This window comes from Cygnus olor, chromosome Z, assembly GCF_009769625.2.
Source record: "Cygnus olor isolate bCygOlo1 chromosome Z, bCygOlo1.pri.v2, whole genome shotgun sequence".
Taxonomy (NCBI): domain Eukaryota; kingdom Metazoa; phylum Chordata; class Aves; order Anseriformes; family Anatidae; genus Cygnus; species Cygnus olor.
This window is the reverse complement of record NC_049198.1, coordinates 18396212-18417325: the sequence shown is the minus strand read 5'-3', so window position 1 is coordinate 18417325 and position 21114 is coordinate 18396212. Positions and strand designations below refer to the sequence as shown.

General features: G+C 38.2%; 1 protein-coding gene across 2 annotated transcripts in view; it reads left to right on the top strand.

Moving 5' to 3' along the window:
• Positions 1 to 18582, top strand: part of SLC38A9 (solute carrier family 38 member 9) — a 42975-nt gene extending 24393 nt beyond the window's left edge. For both annotated transcript variants that reach the window (XM_040542280.1, XM_040542278.1), the window contains 5 exons: positions 1255 to 1361; positions 7266 to 7379; positions 8736 to 8884; positions 15985 to 16074; positions 17788 to 18582. In XM_040542280.1, coding sequence (XP_040398214.1) covers positions 1255 to 1361; positions 7266 to 7379; positions 8736 to 8884; positions 15985 to 16074; positions 17788 to 17953 — 626 coding nt within the window. In that variant the 3' untranslated portion in view covers positions 17954 to 18582. The remainder of the gene's footprint in view (positions 1 to 1254; positions 1362 to 7265; positions 7380 to 8735; positions 8885 to 15984; positions 16075 to 17787) is intronic.
• Positions 18583 to 21114: the final 2532 nt, after the last annotated feature.

Genomic DNA, 21114 nt, shown 5'->3' with positions numbered 1-21114 from the left:
TATTTTGGCAATGTGGCTAGTACGGCTAGGAGATGGACAAAGTATGTAGCTAAATACGTACAAGTCCAGCTAAAACTGGTTGTTGTAGTGATGGGGAAAACACAGCACTAAGAGAAATTCTGAATCCATCAGTCTGATTTTTATTATTGAAGTTAAAATGGTGCTTGGAAAACACACCCCAAACTTGCTTGCACTCTGAATTCTGTTGGTAACACATCATGCTAGGTAGGTATTGAAGAGACAGTGAATCCAGCCTTAGGGAAGGCATATTCTGGCAACCTGGATGAGTCCTTTGTTAATTGCCTGGGGTGTGTTTACCTGGCTGACTTCAAAGCAGTTTAGAGAAATCTGGTTTAGAAGTGTTTGCATGGAGTTCTGTGTGATTTGATCTATAAGGGTTAGTGAGCCTCTGATGAGTGTTTTGCTATATTATTGGTGTTTTCCAAAAGCTTAGCTAGCTCAGGGATCTCCATTTGTTGTAATACTCTAAAATGTACATATATCCTTGTATAATATCAACAAAAATGGTGCTTTAATAATGTTATGGCATTGGTAAATTCTTAGACCAGTTGCAGCACTTCCAGAAAAAACTCTAGAGAATGTTAACATTCAAGTATGGAAAGAAGCAGAACAATGCTATTTCCATGGAGATGAAAAAGAAAAAAAAAAAAAAAAAAAGGCACCATAGCTGCTGTAAAAGGGTATGGTAAGACAAGAAGTCACTCTACCTTTCTTTGTGCCATCTTTTGGAAGAAGCAAAGAAGCACATCCTAACCATCTGCGGATGTCAGTTTTCCTCTGATAGCATAACTGATGTGCTGCTCATGGCCATTCTAAAAACAGAGGATGCTCACAGAACATATGATTGCTTCCTATCTCCCTTTTCTGGGACCAATATATATACAGCTTCAGTTAAACCAATTTCCGCCTCAGAAATGCTTTGGAGTTACACTGTTGAGAAGCAAAAAAGCTTATGTGTGTAAGTCCTAGATTACCTGATGAACTTTGATGGTTGAGAAATTTTTGATATGTGAGAAACGTTCCTGGAGAGTGTGTTATATAGTAGCCACTGTCTTCATGCATTTTGTAATAATTAAATATTGTGTTGGCTATGTTCAAAGACAGATTTTCCCATTTCAGCTTGACTGTTCATGTTTTTGCCAGTAGACTCCACAGCATTAGATGTCCTCTGAATTTTGGCATTGTTTGTTTCACGGAAGCAAGTTATTAACACTTTTTTCTCCTCCCCTTTAGAGTTTAGAGTTCTCTTCCCCCAGCTTACAGGAGTTCTGACACTTGCCTTCTTCATCCACAATTGTGTCATCACTCTTCTTCAAAACAACAAGAATCAAGAAAACAATGTAAGTAATTTCACAAGACTCTGCTGATTTGTATATAGGTTGCCAGGTGACGCTAATTTTTTCCTGTCTGCTTCTCTTGAAATTGATTCAGGGACTGTAATAGTTTCAGAAAATGTAAATCATTCTTCTGATCTGATAAGAAACCAGCTATACACGCGTTTCACTGGCTACCAATGAGTTACACATGCATTACGAATGTATTCAAATTAAAGCCATAAGGAGAATCCCAGGTTTATTTGTGGTCATGTTGGCATTAAATGGACAAATTACACATAAGAGGCAGAAAGACTGACAAAGTTGCTGTAGGAAAAGTGATCGATTTTAAAACAAAAAATAGAGGAGAATCTTGAGCACAGAACTGATTCTGGTGGAATACTGAAAAATAATGTTGAGTTCTAGGTAACATCTTTTCTGAGAGCTGCTGTAGTAGGTTTGTATAAAAACTCAAGGTTTGTAGAGAAACTTGAACTTATTTAGGTAATCCCCAAAGTTGGAAACCTGGGTTGGGAACTTCTGCAATACCTAGTCTTTGCACTGATCCTTTGCCCCTTTAAAATGTTACGTACTGCTCATCCAGGTGAAACTGCATTCTTAGTATCTTCCCATCTTAAAAATACAAAATGGAGTAAGCATGATACAGAGTTTGAGTACCTCTCTGCTGTAATTACTTTGATTTTTTTCCTCCAGTACTTTTCAGGATTCTTGTGCAGCTTCATTAAAATCTTAGTTGGAAAGGTAACTACAATAACATAAAAAGATTTTTAAGTGTTAGCTGGGCCAAAGACTGGTTCATCTGTTTTGATTACTCAGAGGCAAAGTTCAGATTATGTGCCAATGCAGTGAGATGACTGTCCCTGTGAAACAAGGTCAGCTGATGGTGATGCCTCTCCAAAAAGGAGTAAGGAATTCTCCTCTAGGAAGGCTTCTTGTGTTTTACAGACAATTCTGAAAGTAGTTTAACAACTTAAGAGTGGGTTAGCAGTACTCTGAAGAAAGAAAACTAAGCAAATTCTTCTCAGTGAGTTTTCCTGATAAAATATTAGAATATGGAAGAAGGAAATATGTTTTTTCTTAGCTGTGGTTTTCACGTTTTAAAGGCACTGTCACTTCTGCAGTTAGTTTTTTATACAGAGGAGGACTACTGCCTCTGTGCCACTTTCAAGACTTTTTCTTGTGGCCCTGCCCCCTCCATTTATATTGAAGGAAGCAATAAGAGCTGCAAAGAGTAGTATCTGCAATCTCCTCCAGTTTGTGCTTCCTGTGTTAAGGAAGAAACGCTGCCTGCATTTGAATCAGCTTTTCTAAACGCCCTCCCTGGGGTTTAAGTTGGATTTCGAGGTCAGCCCTAGCATGGATTCCCAGCCCTCAGCAAGACTGTTGCACTGCAAAAGAGCGTTCAAATTGCACAGAAGGAACACCCTTTAGTATGGCAGGAAAGATTTGCAATGAGAGCTAAATCTGTACATAGTTTTTTCTGGGAGTTTTATTTGGCTAGAGGTGTCTTGGCATGTTTCTTGCTGTTTGTAGCTGTACAGGAGCTTTTCACCTATGCAAAGTGCTTTGCAAATGTTAATGAATCACTGATGTTCCTGAAGAGCTGTTTTGTGATTATTTCACTGATCTGCTGGACTAAGTGGGAAGTTTACATATGTATATGGCTCTCAGCCTCTGTGATTGGTCACAGATAGAGGGTACTTCTTCCTACACATTTACATCAACAAGATGTTTTCTTACATCAGTGTCTCATGGAGATCAGATGGAGACTCTGCTGCTTAATGGATCAACACGCTAACATGTCACTTCCACCAGAGCTCTGTGAGAAGGCACAGAACTTGACAAGCTGGGAAAGTACAACTTGCTGAAACCAGTGGTCATAAGAACCACTCTTTGGTGAGGTGGAAAAAAAAAAGTAAGAAACACAATAACATTCCTTTTATGTCGTCAGAAATCCAAAACAATTGCAGCTTCCATTCTGGTAAGAGGCATGCGTAACTGCCCAAAGTTTAAAACACACATGGGGGAGGATTCCTCTGGCTGCTATTCCCATACAGTGGTGGGTGTGAGAGGAGAAGTGCACTGGAGTAAACCAAATGTCAGCAGCAGGGCCTAGAGAAGCCCTTTGAGCATGGTTTTTCATCTGCAGCTCAGTGTTGAGCAGTCCTGCTGGCCACATAATATTCTCCCTGCTCCTGTCTCCCACTCTTTCCCCCTTGTATCTATCAGCATGTTTGTGCAACTGCACAGTGAGCTGGTTTGAAAACTTCCATCTGATTCACTTCTGTGATCTGGTTTTCTGAGTATCTGTACAAGCCCTGTGCAGGAGCTACAGGGGAGCATGCTCTCTGTGCTAGTGCTGTCTCCTACCCATTGTTTGTGGACCTATCAGGGTGAAAGGCTGGAAGCAGGAGGGTGGTTTTTGTTCACATAGCAACTGCAGAAGGCATGGAGCTGTAGGTTCTGCTTATTTTCTGCAATATTAGAACATTGCTTATTACCCATGAACAGAGTGAGCTTCCATTGATGCTGCTCTGCCATCAGTTTCTCTTTCCAGCCAAGATTGTGCACAGCGTTACAGATCTTGGTGAAGTACTTTTGTCATCCTGTTATATGTTATCACTTGCCCTTGGCACTTGAACAGGTCATGTCTGTTTTTATGGTACAGATCAGAGGTATCAGAGGTCTAGGTGAGGTATTGCAGAGGCAGCATCTGCCTTTTGAGAGGTTACCAATCTGAAATGAATTGATTAAAAGCTGAATATATGAACTTGCATTCACTGTGGTACTGAAGAAAAAATGAGCTGTTTTCCCATGGCATGGAACAGGGAAAACAAGGACTGAAAGTTGTCTGCTCTTTTCAGCATTTCAGAGGAAAGACCAGTGGAGCCACAGAGCCTTTGCTGTGCTGCATCCAGCCCTGTGCCACAGGTCCAGCCTGTGCCTGGGTACTCATCTGTGGCTTGTAATATAACATCTTGTACTTTCAGAGCTCTTGTAAAGTTAGCTTCACCTGATTTATCACTCATCCTTTTTTTAGAAGGCCGATTTCTGCCTCTGTTCTGCAGCTGTTGCTAGCCCCAGTCACCCAATTTTGTGTTCTTCCAGAGACGCTTTTAATGCTTCATCCCATGCGTCTGACCAGAAAAGCTCCTGATCGGCAGTAACTGTAGCTAAAGCATTGTCCAGTTTCCGTCTCAAAAGCTGCTTGTTATTTCAGGTGTACTGAGAAGGGCTTGGCAGGTGGCAAGCTGTCAGTCTTTATGGACTGTGACCCGCATGTTGTTTGCGATATTTCCCTTCCACCCTGATCCCCCATATACTTCCTCCTTTCAACCATCTGTTCTACATTTGATTTTTAGATTATAAAATCTAGGTGCAAGGGCTGTTGTATTCTTTATGCTTAGGCAGCTTCCACCAGAGCGGAGGAAAAACAACTATAAATGTCTAAATATTAAATTTAAAATGGACAAATGTGATTATTGCTCTGTTATTTAAAAATAATCCGTTTACCTCTCCCCGTGTGTCCTTTAGTTTTATCTGTAATTATGCTGTCTAAACAATATTTGTAGTCAAGGTCCTTAGGGAGTGAACCCAGGTCTCCTGAACAGTAATCAAAAGGTGTTCCAGTTACATGCAAACATGTACTCCTATGAAAATAACCCTCTTAGTGGCTTTTTCTTACTCAGAAACAGATATTTGCAGTGCAGCTGACGTGTGAGAAGAAATAAATACTGTTTTTTGAGTTTTCACTATTTTTTTTGTTGCTTATGGAAATCAAAATCTGGGTATTTTGTATGTTGTGACAGCACCTGAGTCAAGGCTACATTGTGTCATGTGCTATAAAAGTACATTATCAAAATCATGTCAGCATTTAGTTTTAGTACAGATTAAAGCAGACACTCTTGAGAAACTGTAGGAACACAGACTGGCTAGTATAACCACAAGTAATAGTGGTAACAGCACACCAGCTAGGAACCCTTAATCAAGTGCAGTCCAAAAGAAGTAGCATAAATTTCTTTTGAGATTTCTTGACCTCACAACTGCAAGTATTTGTCATAGCAATGTGGAGAAATTCTGGGAATAATTTAAAGAAAATTTTATTGTGCAACCTCTGATGAAGCTTGTAGTCTTTACTCAGTGACCAGTGCAAGGAGAATGGACTAGAGAAGCGTGTTCCAGCTGTATATAACTGATCAGCAACAGGAAGAGGTTGCAGCTGGAAATGTGTAGCTGTCAGGGCGTACAAGGGCCACCCTGGGGTTATGCGTTAGCAGCGCCTTGATGTCTGATCAGAACGATCGTTGGTCTCTTGTGGACTGATAGGGAGAAAGGCGTTGATCTTCTTTGCACTGGCAAAATGAGCAGGAGATTCCAGTTTTCAGTTCAGAACTTTTCTTGAAACTTGTAATCTACCATGTGCGTATTTTCATCAGGGACTGCCTGCCTTCAGAAGATCCTAGAAAGGTGTAAAATACGCTTCTTTTCTCAAGGAGATAGTGTGAATGAACACTTCAGGGAAACATTTCCATGCAGAGATGTGAGCAAGCCCATGCTCTGTGAGCTGGCTGGATGCCATAAAATCCCGGTCTGGAAGACATATAGACCTAATAAAGTTGGTGCTGTGCCTGTGCTAATAAGATTTGCTTCTTAGTCATAGGAAAATAGGGTCATATTTTGAAGCATTAGTAGTAATCCTTTAAGAAGCTGATTGTTAGCAGCCTCTGAACAAATGGTTTGCTACAAGGTAATGAGTGTCTTGTAGCATAGCATAAACTTATATAGAATATAGTTTCTGACTATAACAAAGGTCTGCCTTTATTTATTACTAAAAAAATAAATTGATGTAGAAAGGTAACACTATAAGCACACTGCTGTTAGGTTAGGCAAATGTGTATGTGAATTCTGCAACTTTATAAAATACTTGAGAAGATTTGCTACTTAAATTCCAATACTAAACGTTGCTAACAAACTTCCAATAAATTTTGTCTAGTTAATAGTTTTTACATACTAGATACATTACAAATATTGTCAGAGTTTTCAGAAGTGAACATATGTAACACATTTAAAAATGGGTTTATCAGCCTAGCTTCAGCACTGTCTCCTAAAAATCTTTGACTATTACTTAGTGTATTTATCTGGAGCATTTATAGACATTTAGTAACAAAGCAGATAGGCAAATTTTATGTAATGCCCAGAGGCATTATATAATACAATAATAAGCTAAAGGACATATATACCTCTCTGCATACAAATGCCTTTGTTTTATTTGGGTTATATTTGTAATTTTTATGTAATGATAAATCAGCTGTGTCTTCCATTATCACAGCATTCATGCAGATGCTTGATGTATTAATTTCTATTTTGCAGTTTGCACATCATCCTCTGTTATATATGCAGCTGGGTATGCCAATGTCTTTAATCGTAAAATTTTAGTCTGGACAAAAGACTTAATATACGTCATTGGTGGGCTTTGTCTTTAACAACTGTCACTGTGTCCAATGGCTCTTAGTAGTAATAGCTGAGTACAAGAAAGGAGAGGAGCTTTTTGTTTTAATAATATGTACGTTTAAATTATATGTGTATGTTTGTACATCTGGTAATAACATGCTACATCTATTGGAATATCTTTTTCTTGTATCCTTTCCATATCTAGATAGGTGTGTAAGACTTACCTAGCTTAAATTTGAGTTATCTTGCAGTTTCCTCGTCTGATCCAGGACCAGGTTTGAAATCCCCATTCAAGAAATAGAAAGTAAAAGTAAAAATGTAAAAGTAATTAATAATTACAAACATAAAATTTAAAAGTATCTAGCAAATGCAATAGAAATATTTTAGTGATTTTTTTTTTTTATGTTACCTGTTTTGGTGTGTCAATGCTGGCCAAAATAGTATTTTATTTTTCCTCAGGTGAGAGACCTCTCCATTGCTTACTTACTGGTGGGATTAACGTATCTATATGTCGGAGTGATAATTTTTGCATCTTTTCCTTCTCCACCACTATCCAAAGAATGTATTGAACAGGTGAGATGTTTTACTGTACTATATATTCACCCTTGACTTTTAAATGAATATGTTTAAAAAAACCTCCTACTACTCCTTGCCTCATGATTCACCCCAGCAGACACATCTGTTCTTCACTCTGGTCAGTTGGCTAATGCTTCAGGGGCACTACCACAAGCAGATGAGTAATGCTTGTGCTATCTCATTAGCATTCATGTCTGGTTGCCAGCAGTTCTCTAAAAGCAAACATTAAATAAATGCTCTGTGAAAGTGATGAAGAAAAGACCAAAATGAACAGTACAGGCTTCAATTTCCTTAGATTCTTCAATCCTGAAAAGTATTATATTTAATTGTGTGTGCAGTGGCAGATCCCACTCGTTGGGGCTAGTTTCAGGTACTAGCTCCACCCTGCCCCTCCAAAAATAAAAAATAGTAAATATAAAAGGGAATGCAAGCGTATTCATATAGGAGTCCTTTCTATTGATAGGTTTGGAGTCTAACACTGTGGTGGGCCTTGCCAACAAAGTTCTTCAGATAACAGCACCACATGTAATTATTGCTGTGAAGGCTATTTAACTCTTCTCTGCCTATAGGCAAGGCTAATTCCCTTACTCTCAACTACTTCAAAGATAAGAGTTGTCAACTGGTGATCCATGTTATGCAAGGTGTTCCATGTCTCCTGCATCGTATTTCCCAATAAAGGAGCTTTGAAAGGCTTCCTGAGATTGTATGTTAATTAGAACTGGTACTGCTGTTTAACCAAGCATTATTTTTTTTTGAACCATCTGAAGTAACTTCATGGAGTAAAGTCTACAGTTAAATAATAAATGACAAGTGTTTTGTTCATTTCTTTTTTTAAGTTTATTTTCTGTAGTTATCCTAAATGTTATAAAGCCACTTATATATTTCCATGATATCTAAGTCTTATACTACTCTGTTTTTCAGATGTTTACACTTAGAGTATACGATCCTTTCCTTATTTGTTCGTGATCTAATTTTACGTATTCAATACCTAATTTTAGTGTCTAGATATGATATGGCAGGTAAAAGGAGCATATGAATTCATTTACATAACAATTCAGGTAGCTGTTTCATACCTTGATTGTTTTAAGATGCTCCCAAGACTAAAAAATATACTGTTAATAAGAAAGCTGGCATCAGTCCTTTAATATTAAAATATTAGGTGGTGTTTGGTGGTGTAACAATAGTAAAAGGGAGAAAGAGTACTCTGTGCTGGGGAGTTGTTTTTGCAATTATAGTGGCTTTTACCCATTCATTGGCTTTTACCCATTTCTTTCTTGCACACAGGTATTAAAAATCAACACATAAAGGTAATCAAGCCACCATTGATAAATGTAACATTATTCCTTTTTTTAGAATTTTCTAGATAACTTTCCCAGCAATGACGTCATGTCATTTATTGCAAGAATATTCCTGCTGTTCCAGATGATGACTGTATACCCACTGTTGGGCTATCTGGCACGGGTCCAGCTATTAAGACAGGTTTTTGGAAATGCTTACCCAAGGTAAGAAGACTACCCTTTGACGAGACCTTGGCACATTTTACTTAACTAGCCTTTTGTATTCGTTGTCAGAAAGTTGGCTGAGCTTTCGGGAGTTTCCTGTGGTGCATTAGGTACATTTCAAAAGCTAATTTCACAATGTTTGTTGAGGCAAAGTTTGAATAGGCATGCAAAGTAAACTCTTGCCTGCTACAGCTATAGACCGCTACAGCTTGGCAGAGCGGAAGGAGGAGCGGGGAGGGATGTTTTGTTTTAGCTCTTCAGTTTGTCAATAAACAGAGGAATTTTGTCAACACAGTTCCTTTGTCATGCATTTTTGTACAGGAAAAAAAAACCTTTTTTTTCAGTTCAGAAACATATCAAGCAGTCTTTAAGTTCTGAAGGGCATGTGTTCTGCATATTAACCTTTCAGGGCACAGCATGAGTTTTGATTGTTCATAGGTAGTAATCATCCGGCTGTTTTTAAACAGCTAATAGCTAAGTGAGTTGTTAGCCCTGGTATCTAGACTGCTGCTGTGCTTATAAAAATAAATTTTCACATGCTAATTTCAGAGATGAGCCACACCCTTACATTTGTACACTGCCTAAACTCCAGGGAAGAGCTGATCCAGATTTCAATTTTAGTGTTTTTTGTTGTTGTTGTTTTTGTTTTTGTTTTTTTAAATAAAACCTAGAACGTTTATATTTGGGGTGTTGTCTGAATTTGTCACAGCTGAGAAGTTGGTATTTATCTCAGAGTTTCTTATTTTATATTGTGGATTACTGTTGATGGAGGGAAGGAAAAAAATATCCCAGGAAGCAATGTGCGTTTCCTCTGTGGCATAAGCAGTAGCATATAGGTCTGGGAAGACATTGTTAAAAGTTTCGGGTTTCTTCTGGGTCCTAAAATAGATATGAAAAGGTCTAGAAATTGGATGCCTAAAATTAGGTAGTGAAATAAGTGCCTGCTTTTTTAGATGCTAAATTTTACTCAATTCAAAGTTAAAGAGACTTTTAGGAACTGCTGCAAGCTACTACTATTGGAAACAACTGATTTAAGTGCTAAACATGGATTTCACAGCCATTGGGAAATAGCCATGTCCTTTATATTATGTAGATGTGCCCCTTCCCATCTCCTCCCCCCAGTTACTCCCTGACCAGAATAGTTGTCATTTCCCTCCTGCCCTCTCCAAAAATCTACACCTTTATACCAGTCTCTGCTTGGGTTAGCTCAAGCTTGCTGTTTTAAGCCTTTGTGGTATGACGAATGTGATGATGCAAATACATTGTTCTCGTCTCCAGGATGTCCTGTGGGTAGCTTCACTCTTTTCCTTTCTTTCTTTTTTTCTCTCTTTTTTAAAGACTCTTTAGAGGGAGGTATTTTAAATTTCTGAGAAGTCAGAAATGGTTTCTGTGAAGCTACTTATATAGCTAGTTCGCTAATGGAGATGAAGTAGTACATTTTGTCTGTATGCGTCTCTTTTTAGTATCCCAGCTATCTCAAACATAGCACAAATGTCATTTAAATGATATCCAGGTGCCAGCTTCTGTATATTTATAGCTGACAAGGTCAACCCTTTGTTTTTCTGTGCAGAAGAACTTAGCTAGAGATATTAAGTTGAATGGCTTTTGCATAGGAAAACAATCACTCCACTAATTGTTGTATATACTTGGCTTGCATCAAAATCTTCAGCCTTAAAGGCTAACGGTTCTCAGGCAATAAGGAGGCTGATCTGCAAAGATTAAAGCTTCATCTCTTAAATGTATACATAAGGTATATATACAGAGAGAAATATTTCCAGTCACTTGACTGGAGAAAATTTGTAAATAAGGAAGCAAAAGGATGAAGCAGGAGAAAAAGAGGAGAGGAGAAGGCAAGGTTTTGTGCCATTCTTCTAGAAAGATTCAAAAAAAAATACGGGTTAAAAACTTGTCTTTTTGTGACTGATTCTGCAGGAAGAAGGGTTGTGGAAATAGGGTTCAGGAACGTTCGCTGATGGTATATCCATATGTCTGTATATACAGCACATTTGTCAGTGTGCTGAATCGTACTGTTTGTGCATTTGAGGATCTGTGTTGGCCACCTAGCCTTGGTTAACCCCACCGTGATTCAGTACACTGAATCACATGTATTTCCATTGTTACATCCTTTCTATATTAAATTACATCCTTTCTGTATTTGCAGCTGAGGGAGTTGTATATAAATCTGCCTTCTGTCTGCAATTGTCCAATTTTTCACAAAAAAAAAAAAAAAAAAAAAAAAAGCCCCTTCCTTGGTCCCAATCCCCACTGTAAATTTCCCTGTCTTCGTTTTTAAGATCTGGGTTGCTTATGGAAATGCTGCGTGTTTCACATGAACCAGAAGCTCCCTGATTTTGAAAGCCAAACTTCCTCATAGGAACAGTTGTTTGCAGATGTGGATACCTGATGCACTTGAACTCTGGATGGATGCTTCTTAAAGCTGTCTGTTGACTGAATACACACATGTGAACACAGGTGCTACAGGGCTACCAGATCATTTTTATTTGCTAGCAGTGACTTTATTGCCCAGATCGATTTGATTCTTTGCTATAATTCCTTTTTTCTTTACTGTTTGTCTTTCACTGGATATGATGAAGCACCAAGGTATTAGTTTGCTGCTTTGTAGTTTTTAGCCTTGACGATTGGTTATCATCCAATTTCCACCAAAAGCATCTTTTTCATATCCTGGCTTTTGCTGGTGGGCCGTGGATTATGACTGAATTGTAATGAGGAACCATTTATTCAAATTTAGAGGAGTTTTTTGTCCGAAGACCGACCCCCATGTCTTCCCTCCCATGCTTTTTAGATATCTTGCAGTGCTACTTTTTTTCTGCTAACAGTGCTTTATTGTGCTTAGCCATGGTGTAGCCTACTTATCTGTGGTCTTGCATGACAAACAAGCTCATCCTCTCCAAACTTCGAAGGTTAGGCATATAACAGGTACCTTTTTCTACTGCCAGGTTTCACATGGATCAACTGAACAGTGACAGCTTGCTTGTCTGAAGCATAAAGGGGAAGTAATTAGCATCATATATCCTCTGACACTAAACCTGCGATGCTGTTTTCTGAGAGCCCAACTGGTCTAAATTCTACCTCCTGACAAAGAATCAGCTTTCTCTTATGAGAGCTAAAGCCCCCTTGCTTCTCAGATGGAGAATTCTCCTTCCTCTTCTGTACCAGCCTCAGACACCTGTGTCTCTGCCTGTCTTAAATACATATGTAGAAGTGGTCTTCTGACAGTCTTCATCAGGTTTTCTACAGTGGTCTTCTGACAGGCATCATCACAAAATCTTGAGCCTTTTTGTGCTTCCTATGAAAGATTTAGAGATGAGACAATGCTTCCTGATTTCTTCTTTCATTAAGGAAAATGTATGCTAGTGTACAGACTACATCATAGAAAGGGACATACTGGAACAAAATCGGAGGAACTGTTTATTCTCTTCTCTCCCTGGTGGTGTAAAACGAGGCCAAAATGCCATGGGTTGGGAAATTACTTTCTTTCCTAAAGTGAGATATGTTTGCAATGGCATAGTTTAATGGGTGACTTAGAGCCAGAGGCATGTGGTTTATCCACTGTCTCATGAGATTCTGGATCTTCTCGGATGTATAGAAAGCTAATTTTTGTTAGTGTTGTTATTGGCTCTTGGCTACAGTAATAGTTGTGACAGAATTCCCTTGATTAATTATATGTTATGCATAAAATACTTTGTACATCTAATCATTTTTTAGAGCTTTTAAAAACATCTTTCTTGTTCTGAGAGGTTAAATAAACTGATGGACAGAAATCACTTGGCTTTCCTAAATGATTGTCCTCCCTTTACTCCATGGTAGCCCAGCAGACCTGCCAGTTCTCCCACAGATGTGTGTCTTCTGATGCAATGAAACACATTTCTGCTGCTTAGTTATCTGCTCTTCACCTAGCTTCTGCCTGGCGTCTAAACTTCTGTAATTCAGTCTTTTGACTGATGTCACTTGAGTGAGATTTCCAGGAAGAAATGCATTTTCAGATTCAGTAACCTTTCAAAAATCCTTACTTATCTTTTTTTTTTTTCTTTGCCTTCTTGTTTCCCCTATTGTTTAAAAGTGGGTGTTCACCCTTTGACTACACACTTACTGCAGCACTTTTAATTTCCTTGCTTCTGACCTGACAGGGTTTTTAATCAGTTTCTTCTTCAATTTCTTAAATATCCCCTGCACTAGGGTTTGGTTTCACACTTTTTGGTGTGATTCTTACTTTCCAGATGGTGAAGTTAATGAACTATATATAGTTACCATAATTCAGTGGCTTAACTGTAGCTACCACTTCCTCAGGAGAGGAGTTGATTGCATCTTCTGAATACTTGTCTCCCTATAGTTCTAATATACAGAGGTGGTACAATTATGTCACCGAAAATACTGCTTTTCTGACTGCCTTTTGTAATGTGTGATGACCATTAAATGTACTGTAAGCTAGTGACAGGCTAAAACTGAGCAATTTAGAACCTATTAAAATGTAACTGGCTGTAGGAAATGCTTGTCCTTTCAGGAGCACACCTGCCTAAAACGTAGAATCTTACGGAAAATATGGACAGTCTCAAATAATACAGCTACTAGTAACCCTAGACATGAGATTCTTACTTATTCAGCAGGATAGGTGTTTTTTGTTTGCTTATTTTCTAAATGTCAATGTCTTTTCATTTAAGAATGTGACTTTCGTATCTCGGAGGTGAGATAAACTGTGAATATCTGTATAGGTTTAAAAAAAGATGGTGGGAGGGTTTACAGGTTAAATGCATAGGCATCCCTTTGTAACAAAGTTATTGGACAACAGGAAATATGGTCTAATCTGGGCTGCTAAAATGTAGAAAAAGGTGCAAAGATGTTCCAAGGAGAAATACAGTGCAACCTTTAGCCCTGAAACAGATGGATTTAAATCATTTTCAGGCTTTTTGATTTTGTTATTATTCTTGAGGGTGCTGCAAAGCAGTTAAAAAAAAAAAAAAAAAAAAAAAAAGTAAAACTGCAAAGCAGTTCTGCGCAAGCACTGCATTGTTTTGGAGGCTCCAGCATTTTGAGACAATTGTTTTCAATTGAGCTAAAACACATCATTGCTCCATCCCCCTCACCCCGCCCTGATTTTTTTCCCAGATGAAGAGCTTGAAAAACACTTTTTCACAACAGACACACACTTCTGAAGTTATAAGAAACCTGAATTAATCTTTAGAAAAGCAACAACTTTGAACTACAAAATCACTTCTGTTTTAGAGCATGTCAGAATGACATATTTCTGACTTTTTTTTTTTAGTTTTTCTGCTAAAATTTTCTGAACTGACCCAAATTTGAAAAACATTTCTGAATTGTGAAGGCTGCACTCCTTTTAATCTTGCTTGCTGAAAATTAATCTCAAAAAAAAAAAAGGAATTGCCATCATTTTCTGTGCTCATAAACTTTTGGCTTCATTTGTGTTATCTGACAGTAAATTTGTAATCTGTCATATGTATGGGGTGAGAGGAAGTAAATTTTAATGACAAACACTTTTGTGAACAGTTTAGTTAATTAGATATCTTTAGCAATATTAGAGAAGCAGTGAATGTTTGGTCCATCTTTCCCTAATAGTCTGACTCCAGAGGTTTAATTTGATCCTTGGAGTTTTACCAGTTTCATATCAGATGATATTTTTGTTATAATTTCAGCTGCTGTATTCCCACTGCTGTCTTCAGTCTGTGAAGTGTACCTGTTCTTGTAGCACAGTTAAAATGCCATGCACAAAATTAAGGATGTTATTTCTGTCTTTTTGATTTAAAAATATATAATATATATATATATATATATATATATATATATATATAATATAATAATATATATAATATATAATAATATATAATAATATATATTTAATATTTTTTTTCAAGGTCAAATGTTAGAAATAGTCTGTATCTTCAATTATTTGTTTGCATATAAATTACTACCATTCCCCTAAACTTTAATGAGGCTCCTCTACAGCTCTAATCCTTCTTCCTAACCTGAAAACTAGCAGCCACGGCCTTTCAGCCATGAAAGTGGTGACTACTACCATTTCAGGTGTAACCTGCTTGAAAAGATTGTTAGAGACATCCTACATAACGCAGATACTTTCTACAGTTAAAAAAAATAAAAGGGGGAAAATTAGCATCAGTTTACAGTTTAAGACATCAAGTCATCCTGAAGAATAAACAAAAACTGTTAAGTGTATGTATGTTTTCTGTGCAGTTTCTTCTTTTCCTTCATAGAAACAGCTGTGTGACCAAAATATCCTAGTGTTTTTTCTTATATTTCCTGACTTCACTTTATATTGAAATATGCCAACGTTTTATATTCTCTATAGAAAAGTGATACTCTCCTGAGTCTGAGCTGTGTTCATAATGCCTACGCTGCATTAGTCTCATGCATTAAAAGCTGCGTTTGTAGAACAGAAAAACTTCTTTTTTTTAATCCCTAATGCAAAAAGGAAAGTAACAGGAAATTATTTGTAAAAACACCATCAATTAAAATCTAGTGTAAGCAGTACAGAGGTTTCGTATTAAATTAGGTCCAACATCTTAAACATATGTTCTCTATCAAAATATACTAGAGGTCAAGTATTAAGGTGGCAGTTTTTTTCGTGATGGTGGTGGTAATAGTTTTTCCCTAGTATTCTGTCTAATGTGTTCCATTCAATGATATATCTTTTCTTTTCTTTTGGTTTCCATTAGTTCATTTTGAGCAATTCAGATCTTTTTCTGAACAAGCTAATTCTTTCTTGTGGGAATTAAGTTATATAGTATTGTTTCTTTGGTATTTGAATATCCATCTGAAATAACTTGAGTGCTGAGTACCGCATATGGTGTTTTCAGAAGAATTGCCAAATTACACATACTTACTCATTAAGAATATTTTGAGTCAAAACACTAGATATTTAGAGTTTGGCACTCAGAATATTCAGTAGATGTTATGTTTACTGTGAAATCAATTAGCTTTAATAGAGTGAGTCATGCAAATTGAAACACCATCCATATACCAGTTAAATGTTAGTATAAATGAAAGATGATGATATTTTGTAACAAATACATCATAGATTTTAATATTCTTTCTTCACTTCCCTGTAGTGTTTTCCATGTGCTCATCCTGAATATAGCCATTGTAGGAGCTGGAGTAGTAATGGCAAGGTTTTATCCAAATATAGGAGGTATCATAAGGTAAGTGCTGCTCTGCACACTGAGCTTGCCTGTCGTGTTACTACATGTTTACCTCTTGATTTTGAAAAGAAACTGTAAGAGCGTATGCTTTTATAAGTTGTAAATAACAATTTAAAAGTGTAAACATTCTGGTTTTTTAAAGTTCTGACAAGCAAGTATCCACAACTGTGCCTTTGTATCTGAGGTGAATGGGATGATTCCCCAAGTTTCAGTGGAGCCATATCTGAAGACTTTGTAAATATCCACATCAAAGAATGTTATGTCAGTATAAAAGTTGCTTAGTTATTGTGCGGTTTATCTGTTTTTGTCTTGTGTTAAGACCATTTAAAGCTGTTTAGAAAATCCGTGATAAAAATCCAAGAAAGCAAATAACTTCAAAGGCAAAACTGACATAAAAATTGTACTTCTTATATTACGTCTTAAATTTACCATGTTAATAAACACCTAGGATTTTTGTAATTGAGAAAGATTGGAGGAAATTATATAACCACTTTTGTTTCCTACATATGACACCAACATAAATGTAATTATTGTCATTCATTCCTAGTTTTCATTTTTCCTACAGCAACCAGGAGAGGGAGGTGTTTAAAATATATAGGAATCAGCAATTAGAAAACCGGAATGACAAGCTTGGGTCTGACCAGTGTAGCAAAATAACTTATTTTTGCTCAGTAGCTAATCTTTGGGGTGTAGGGTTTTTGTTGTTTTTTCCGTGTACTTTTTTTTATAATTATCATTTTAGTGAAAATTTTCTTATTTCAGTAAGAGAGATGGTTTAGTTATGAACTGAAAATAGATATCATGCAATACATTTCTCTGTTTGCAAACTGATCCTGACTTCTGCTAATGTGCTTGCTCACTGTGCATTGCAATCAAGTATTTGGAGCAGAGAATTTCCATCTGACAAACTGTCTGTATACAATCTAACTTACGTATTTTGTGTGTGTGTGTAGTTTGTGCAAGTGTATTCTACACAGTGATGTTTCCACTGTATAAAGAGAATATTCAAATACATGAAATAAAATACGTTGTTAGTTAATAATTCATATTTGGCTACAGTATAGCTTAGTAGGTGGAAACTCACAGTATGAGAAAATAATGAGAAAGGTTTTGGTAAGCAAGGGAGTGGTTAGAAAAAGAAGTTAAATGTTTCAGTTGCTGTGGTTGATCGTGTTTCCAGGATGGCATGTTGATCTTTTTTGGGTCTGGACAATGGTTTGTTAGAATCTCATTAAGTAATCTAAAATAAAAGGTGCAGATTCAGTAGCATTTCCATGTTTATGTGCTTTAGCATGAAACTCAGATGGCTGGGATCCTGTGAGATGGCAATTCTGACAGTAAAGGATGCCTAACGAATGATGCATTGTCCCGTCTTTTTATACTGCATGTTAACAACTTTCCCCAAAGAAAGTCAAAACATCAAGTCAAAAACAGGGAGCCAGTCCCCAGAAGCATCTGGGAACGTGACTGGAACACCAGAGGCATGTCAGAGTGCAGGTATGCAGAGTCAGAGTGCTGAGAGAAACAGAGGGAGGCAATCACATGCCAGTGAAGGACAGCAAGAAACAGAAATCAATGGTTAGTGACTGCAAATAACCATTGTTCAGTTAGACTGTTCACTGGTTTGAGTGGAAAAAATGACAGGAAGAAGTAAGAGTTAACACAAAGCATTCTGTTTTCCTTTTTATTTTCTTCTCTCCCCTCTTTCCTCAGATACTCTGGAGCAACGTGTGGTCTGGCCTTTGTATTCGTGTATCCATCCCTCATCTATGTGATCTCCCTGCATCGTGCTGGGCAGCTGACGTGGCCAGCATTGATCATTCACATCTTTATAATCGTCCTTGGACTGGCTAATCTGATTGCACAATTCCTATTGTGAAAACTCCCCCTTCTCCCTGTGGCTGTCACAAGTGGTACTGCGACATTTGGCAACAGGCTTGAGCAACACAGTCACACACGAGATCCGAACAGTCCTCAATACGATCTTCTTGAGAAAAGCTGCACCTTCGGAACAAATTCAAAGCACATCTGCCAGGCACTTGAAAGGAAACCTACTATGCTTCTCTAAAAACGCAATTTTGAGATAAGTGAAATAGTTCAAATACAGGCAGGGTAGTTCTACTCTTTTTGTTGAATGTACATCAAGGTTTAATGAAGCTCAAAAATATTAATTTTTTAAAGTTCGCTTCTCAAAACACTCAGCTTTCAGCCATGGGCTGTAGAACTCCTCTTTCCTTTAAAACAACTGTCCCTACCTTTAATCCAAACATGCTTTTACAGTATTGTTCAGTGGCTGTTTGAAATGCTCTTTTATTGCAATTGTTCTACTGTTCTGTTGGAAAAATGAAGAAATGATTGTCTTCCCTTCTTTTTTTTTTAAGGTTAATTTATAGTCATTTGGGTCAAAATGCACTCTTAATTTTAAATATGGTATTAAATCGTTTTGGCAACATTTTTCCTCTAAAGAATTCCAACTAGGAGAAACAATAAACTCATGTCTCAGTGTTTTAATTCAGAATGAATATGTATACAAGTTGTTGGTGATCTTAAAATGAAAAACATGAGGAGAATTAAAAAAAAAAAATAGAACAAGACTCAATTAAAATTAGAATTCCAGGCTTGACCTCGCTTCAACTCTGTTAACTGAGCTGTTTATGTGCTGTGAGGTTGTCATGTCAGGAATTATTATGTGCTCTTATGGATGCAGTGTGCATTGCAGGCTTGGTTCTTTACTCCCTTGTAGGGTCTTAATCTGGTGATCTCTCACTGTGCTCTTCAACTACATTACTGCAGACCAGAGAGACAATACATGCAAAGCTAGCCGCTTCAAAGATGTGCACTAAATGAAATAATTTAAGTTATAGATGGTTCTTAAAAGAAGCTGTAATAACCTGGAAAATCTGGGATTTTTTTTGCTGTTTTATGTTTAACTTGTTGTTTACTAAGAGGGTGTGCATGTGTATGCATATAGACACCTTCCTTCACCTGCGAGTCTGAGTCTTAATCCAAATCATACATTAATGCTGGACCTGTTGGACGCTAGTGGAATATCATCTTTTGAGATAGGAGAGAGTAAAAAAAACCTTCTTTGTATAGAATTTCAGTGTACTAAAGTAATCAGCAAATGCAGAATAATTAAAAGAGATGTCTCAGCAATGCTGTAGCATTTACTGAAGAAAGTAAAAGAAGAAAAAAGTTGAAAAGTGATGCAATGTTTGTGAAGTAGGAGTTGAGTTGGGGAAGAGAATTACATTGCAGGTTAAGAGTTCCTGTCTTTGTCAGAAAGACAATGAAAAGCATAACCTGGATAATCTACCATGCTTCTCTGGGAAATAATGTGAACTTTTAGAGTAGTAATGCAGATTCATTTGTTTAACTTAGACTTTTTTGACTTTTCAAAGACACTGGCTTGCATAAGTGTCTTTCGTTTTCTGTGAAATGTAATTATTTCAGATTCTCTTCCTGTCGTGCTGTGGAGCTTCTCATGCCTTTGTTGTGGCTTAGCCCCAGCAGGCAGTTCAGCACCACAGAGCCACTCACTCTTCACAGGTGGCATGGATGGAGGGGAGAATCGGAAAGGTAAAAGTGCAAGAACTCGTGGCCTGAGATAAAGACAGTTTACTAGGTAAAGAGAAAGCTGCACGTGCAAGCAAAACAAAACAAAGGATCCATTCACAACTTCCCATGGTCAGGAGGTGTTCAGCCACTCCCAGGAAAGCAGGACTCATCGTGTGGAACGGTTTCTTGGGAAGACAAACACCATCACTCCAAATGGCCGCTCTCCTCCTCCTTTACTGCAGCTTTTATTGTTCAGCAGGACACCACACGGTGTGGGACACCCCTTTGGCCAGCCTGGGCCAGCTGTCCTGGCTGTGTCCCCTCCCAGCTCCTGGTGCACCCACAGCCTCCTCGCTGGCAGGGCCACACAAGAAGTAGAAAAGTCCTGGTCTCTGTGCAAGCACTGCTCTGCAACAATTAAAAACATTTTTTTGTTGTCTCCACTATTTCCATCAAAAATCAAAACACAGCAGCGTATAAGACTCTAGGAAAAAAGTTAACTCTATACCAGCCAAAACCATGATGATACCCACTCCTCATTCCATACCACTTACATCATCCTAAGTCCCACAATTTCCAATACATCCTCATTAATCACCACCCTTCAATTAATACACAGATATCATTTGTTTAGTTTGTGGACTCCCCCTGTGAAGTGTCCATGAAATGTCCACTGAGTTCTTTTAGTCCATGACTTGGATCTGTTACAGAGGTTGCTCAGGACAGGACAAGCAGTATGTTACATGGACTTTCTGGACACCAAAGCCAGCTCAGGTTGTGTCACTGCTGTACGTGCACTGCTTCTTTTGAGGCTCATCCTCTGATGGTTCAGGAGGTTCCTGCTGTTGGACTTCCTATAACATGCGACTGGGATCGTGCTTTACAACAGTTTAAAGGCGTATCCATCACGATCTCCATTCCTGGTCCTTTGAGACCAGGCCATAGTGTTAAATGTTGTGATGAACTTCTCCCCTTGCACCTGCTCCAGCTTGCACTTGTCCATTGGCCACAGTCCCTTAGAGGTGTACCTGTTCCGGCATGGCCTTATCCACAAGCCACAGTCCCTTCAGAGGTCTGCCTACTGTGTCATGGATTTATCTACAGCCACAGATGCTCCAAGGTCTATCCGTTCTGGTGTGGACTTACCAACAGGCCACAGCTTCTTCAGATGTGTACCTGCTGCAGCGTGGACTTATCCACAGCCACAGTTGCTTCAGGGTGCGCCTGGTCTGCTGCGGCCTTTTCCACTGGCCACAATCCCTTCAGAGATCCCTTGGGACACCTGCCGTGTTGTGGTGTTATCCACAGACAGATGCTTCAAGGTGTTCTGGCATGGCCTTACCCACAGACACGGACACTGCAAGGTGTTCCTGCTGCAGCAGGGACTTCTCCATGGCCACAGATGCTTCAAGGGCCTATGTTCTCCCACGTGGACTCACTCCCAGGTTGCAGTCCCTCCAACTTGAGTTCAGTCTGGAGTCC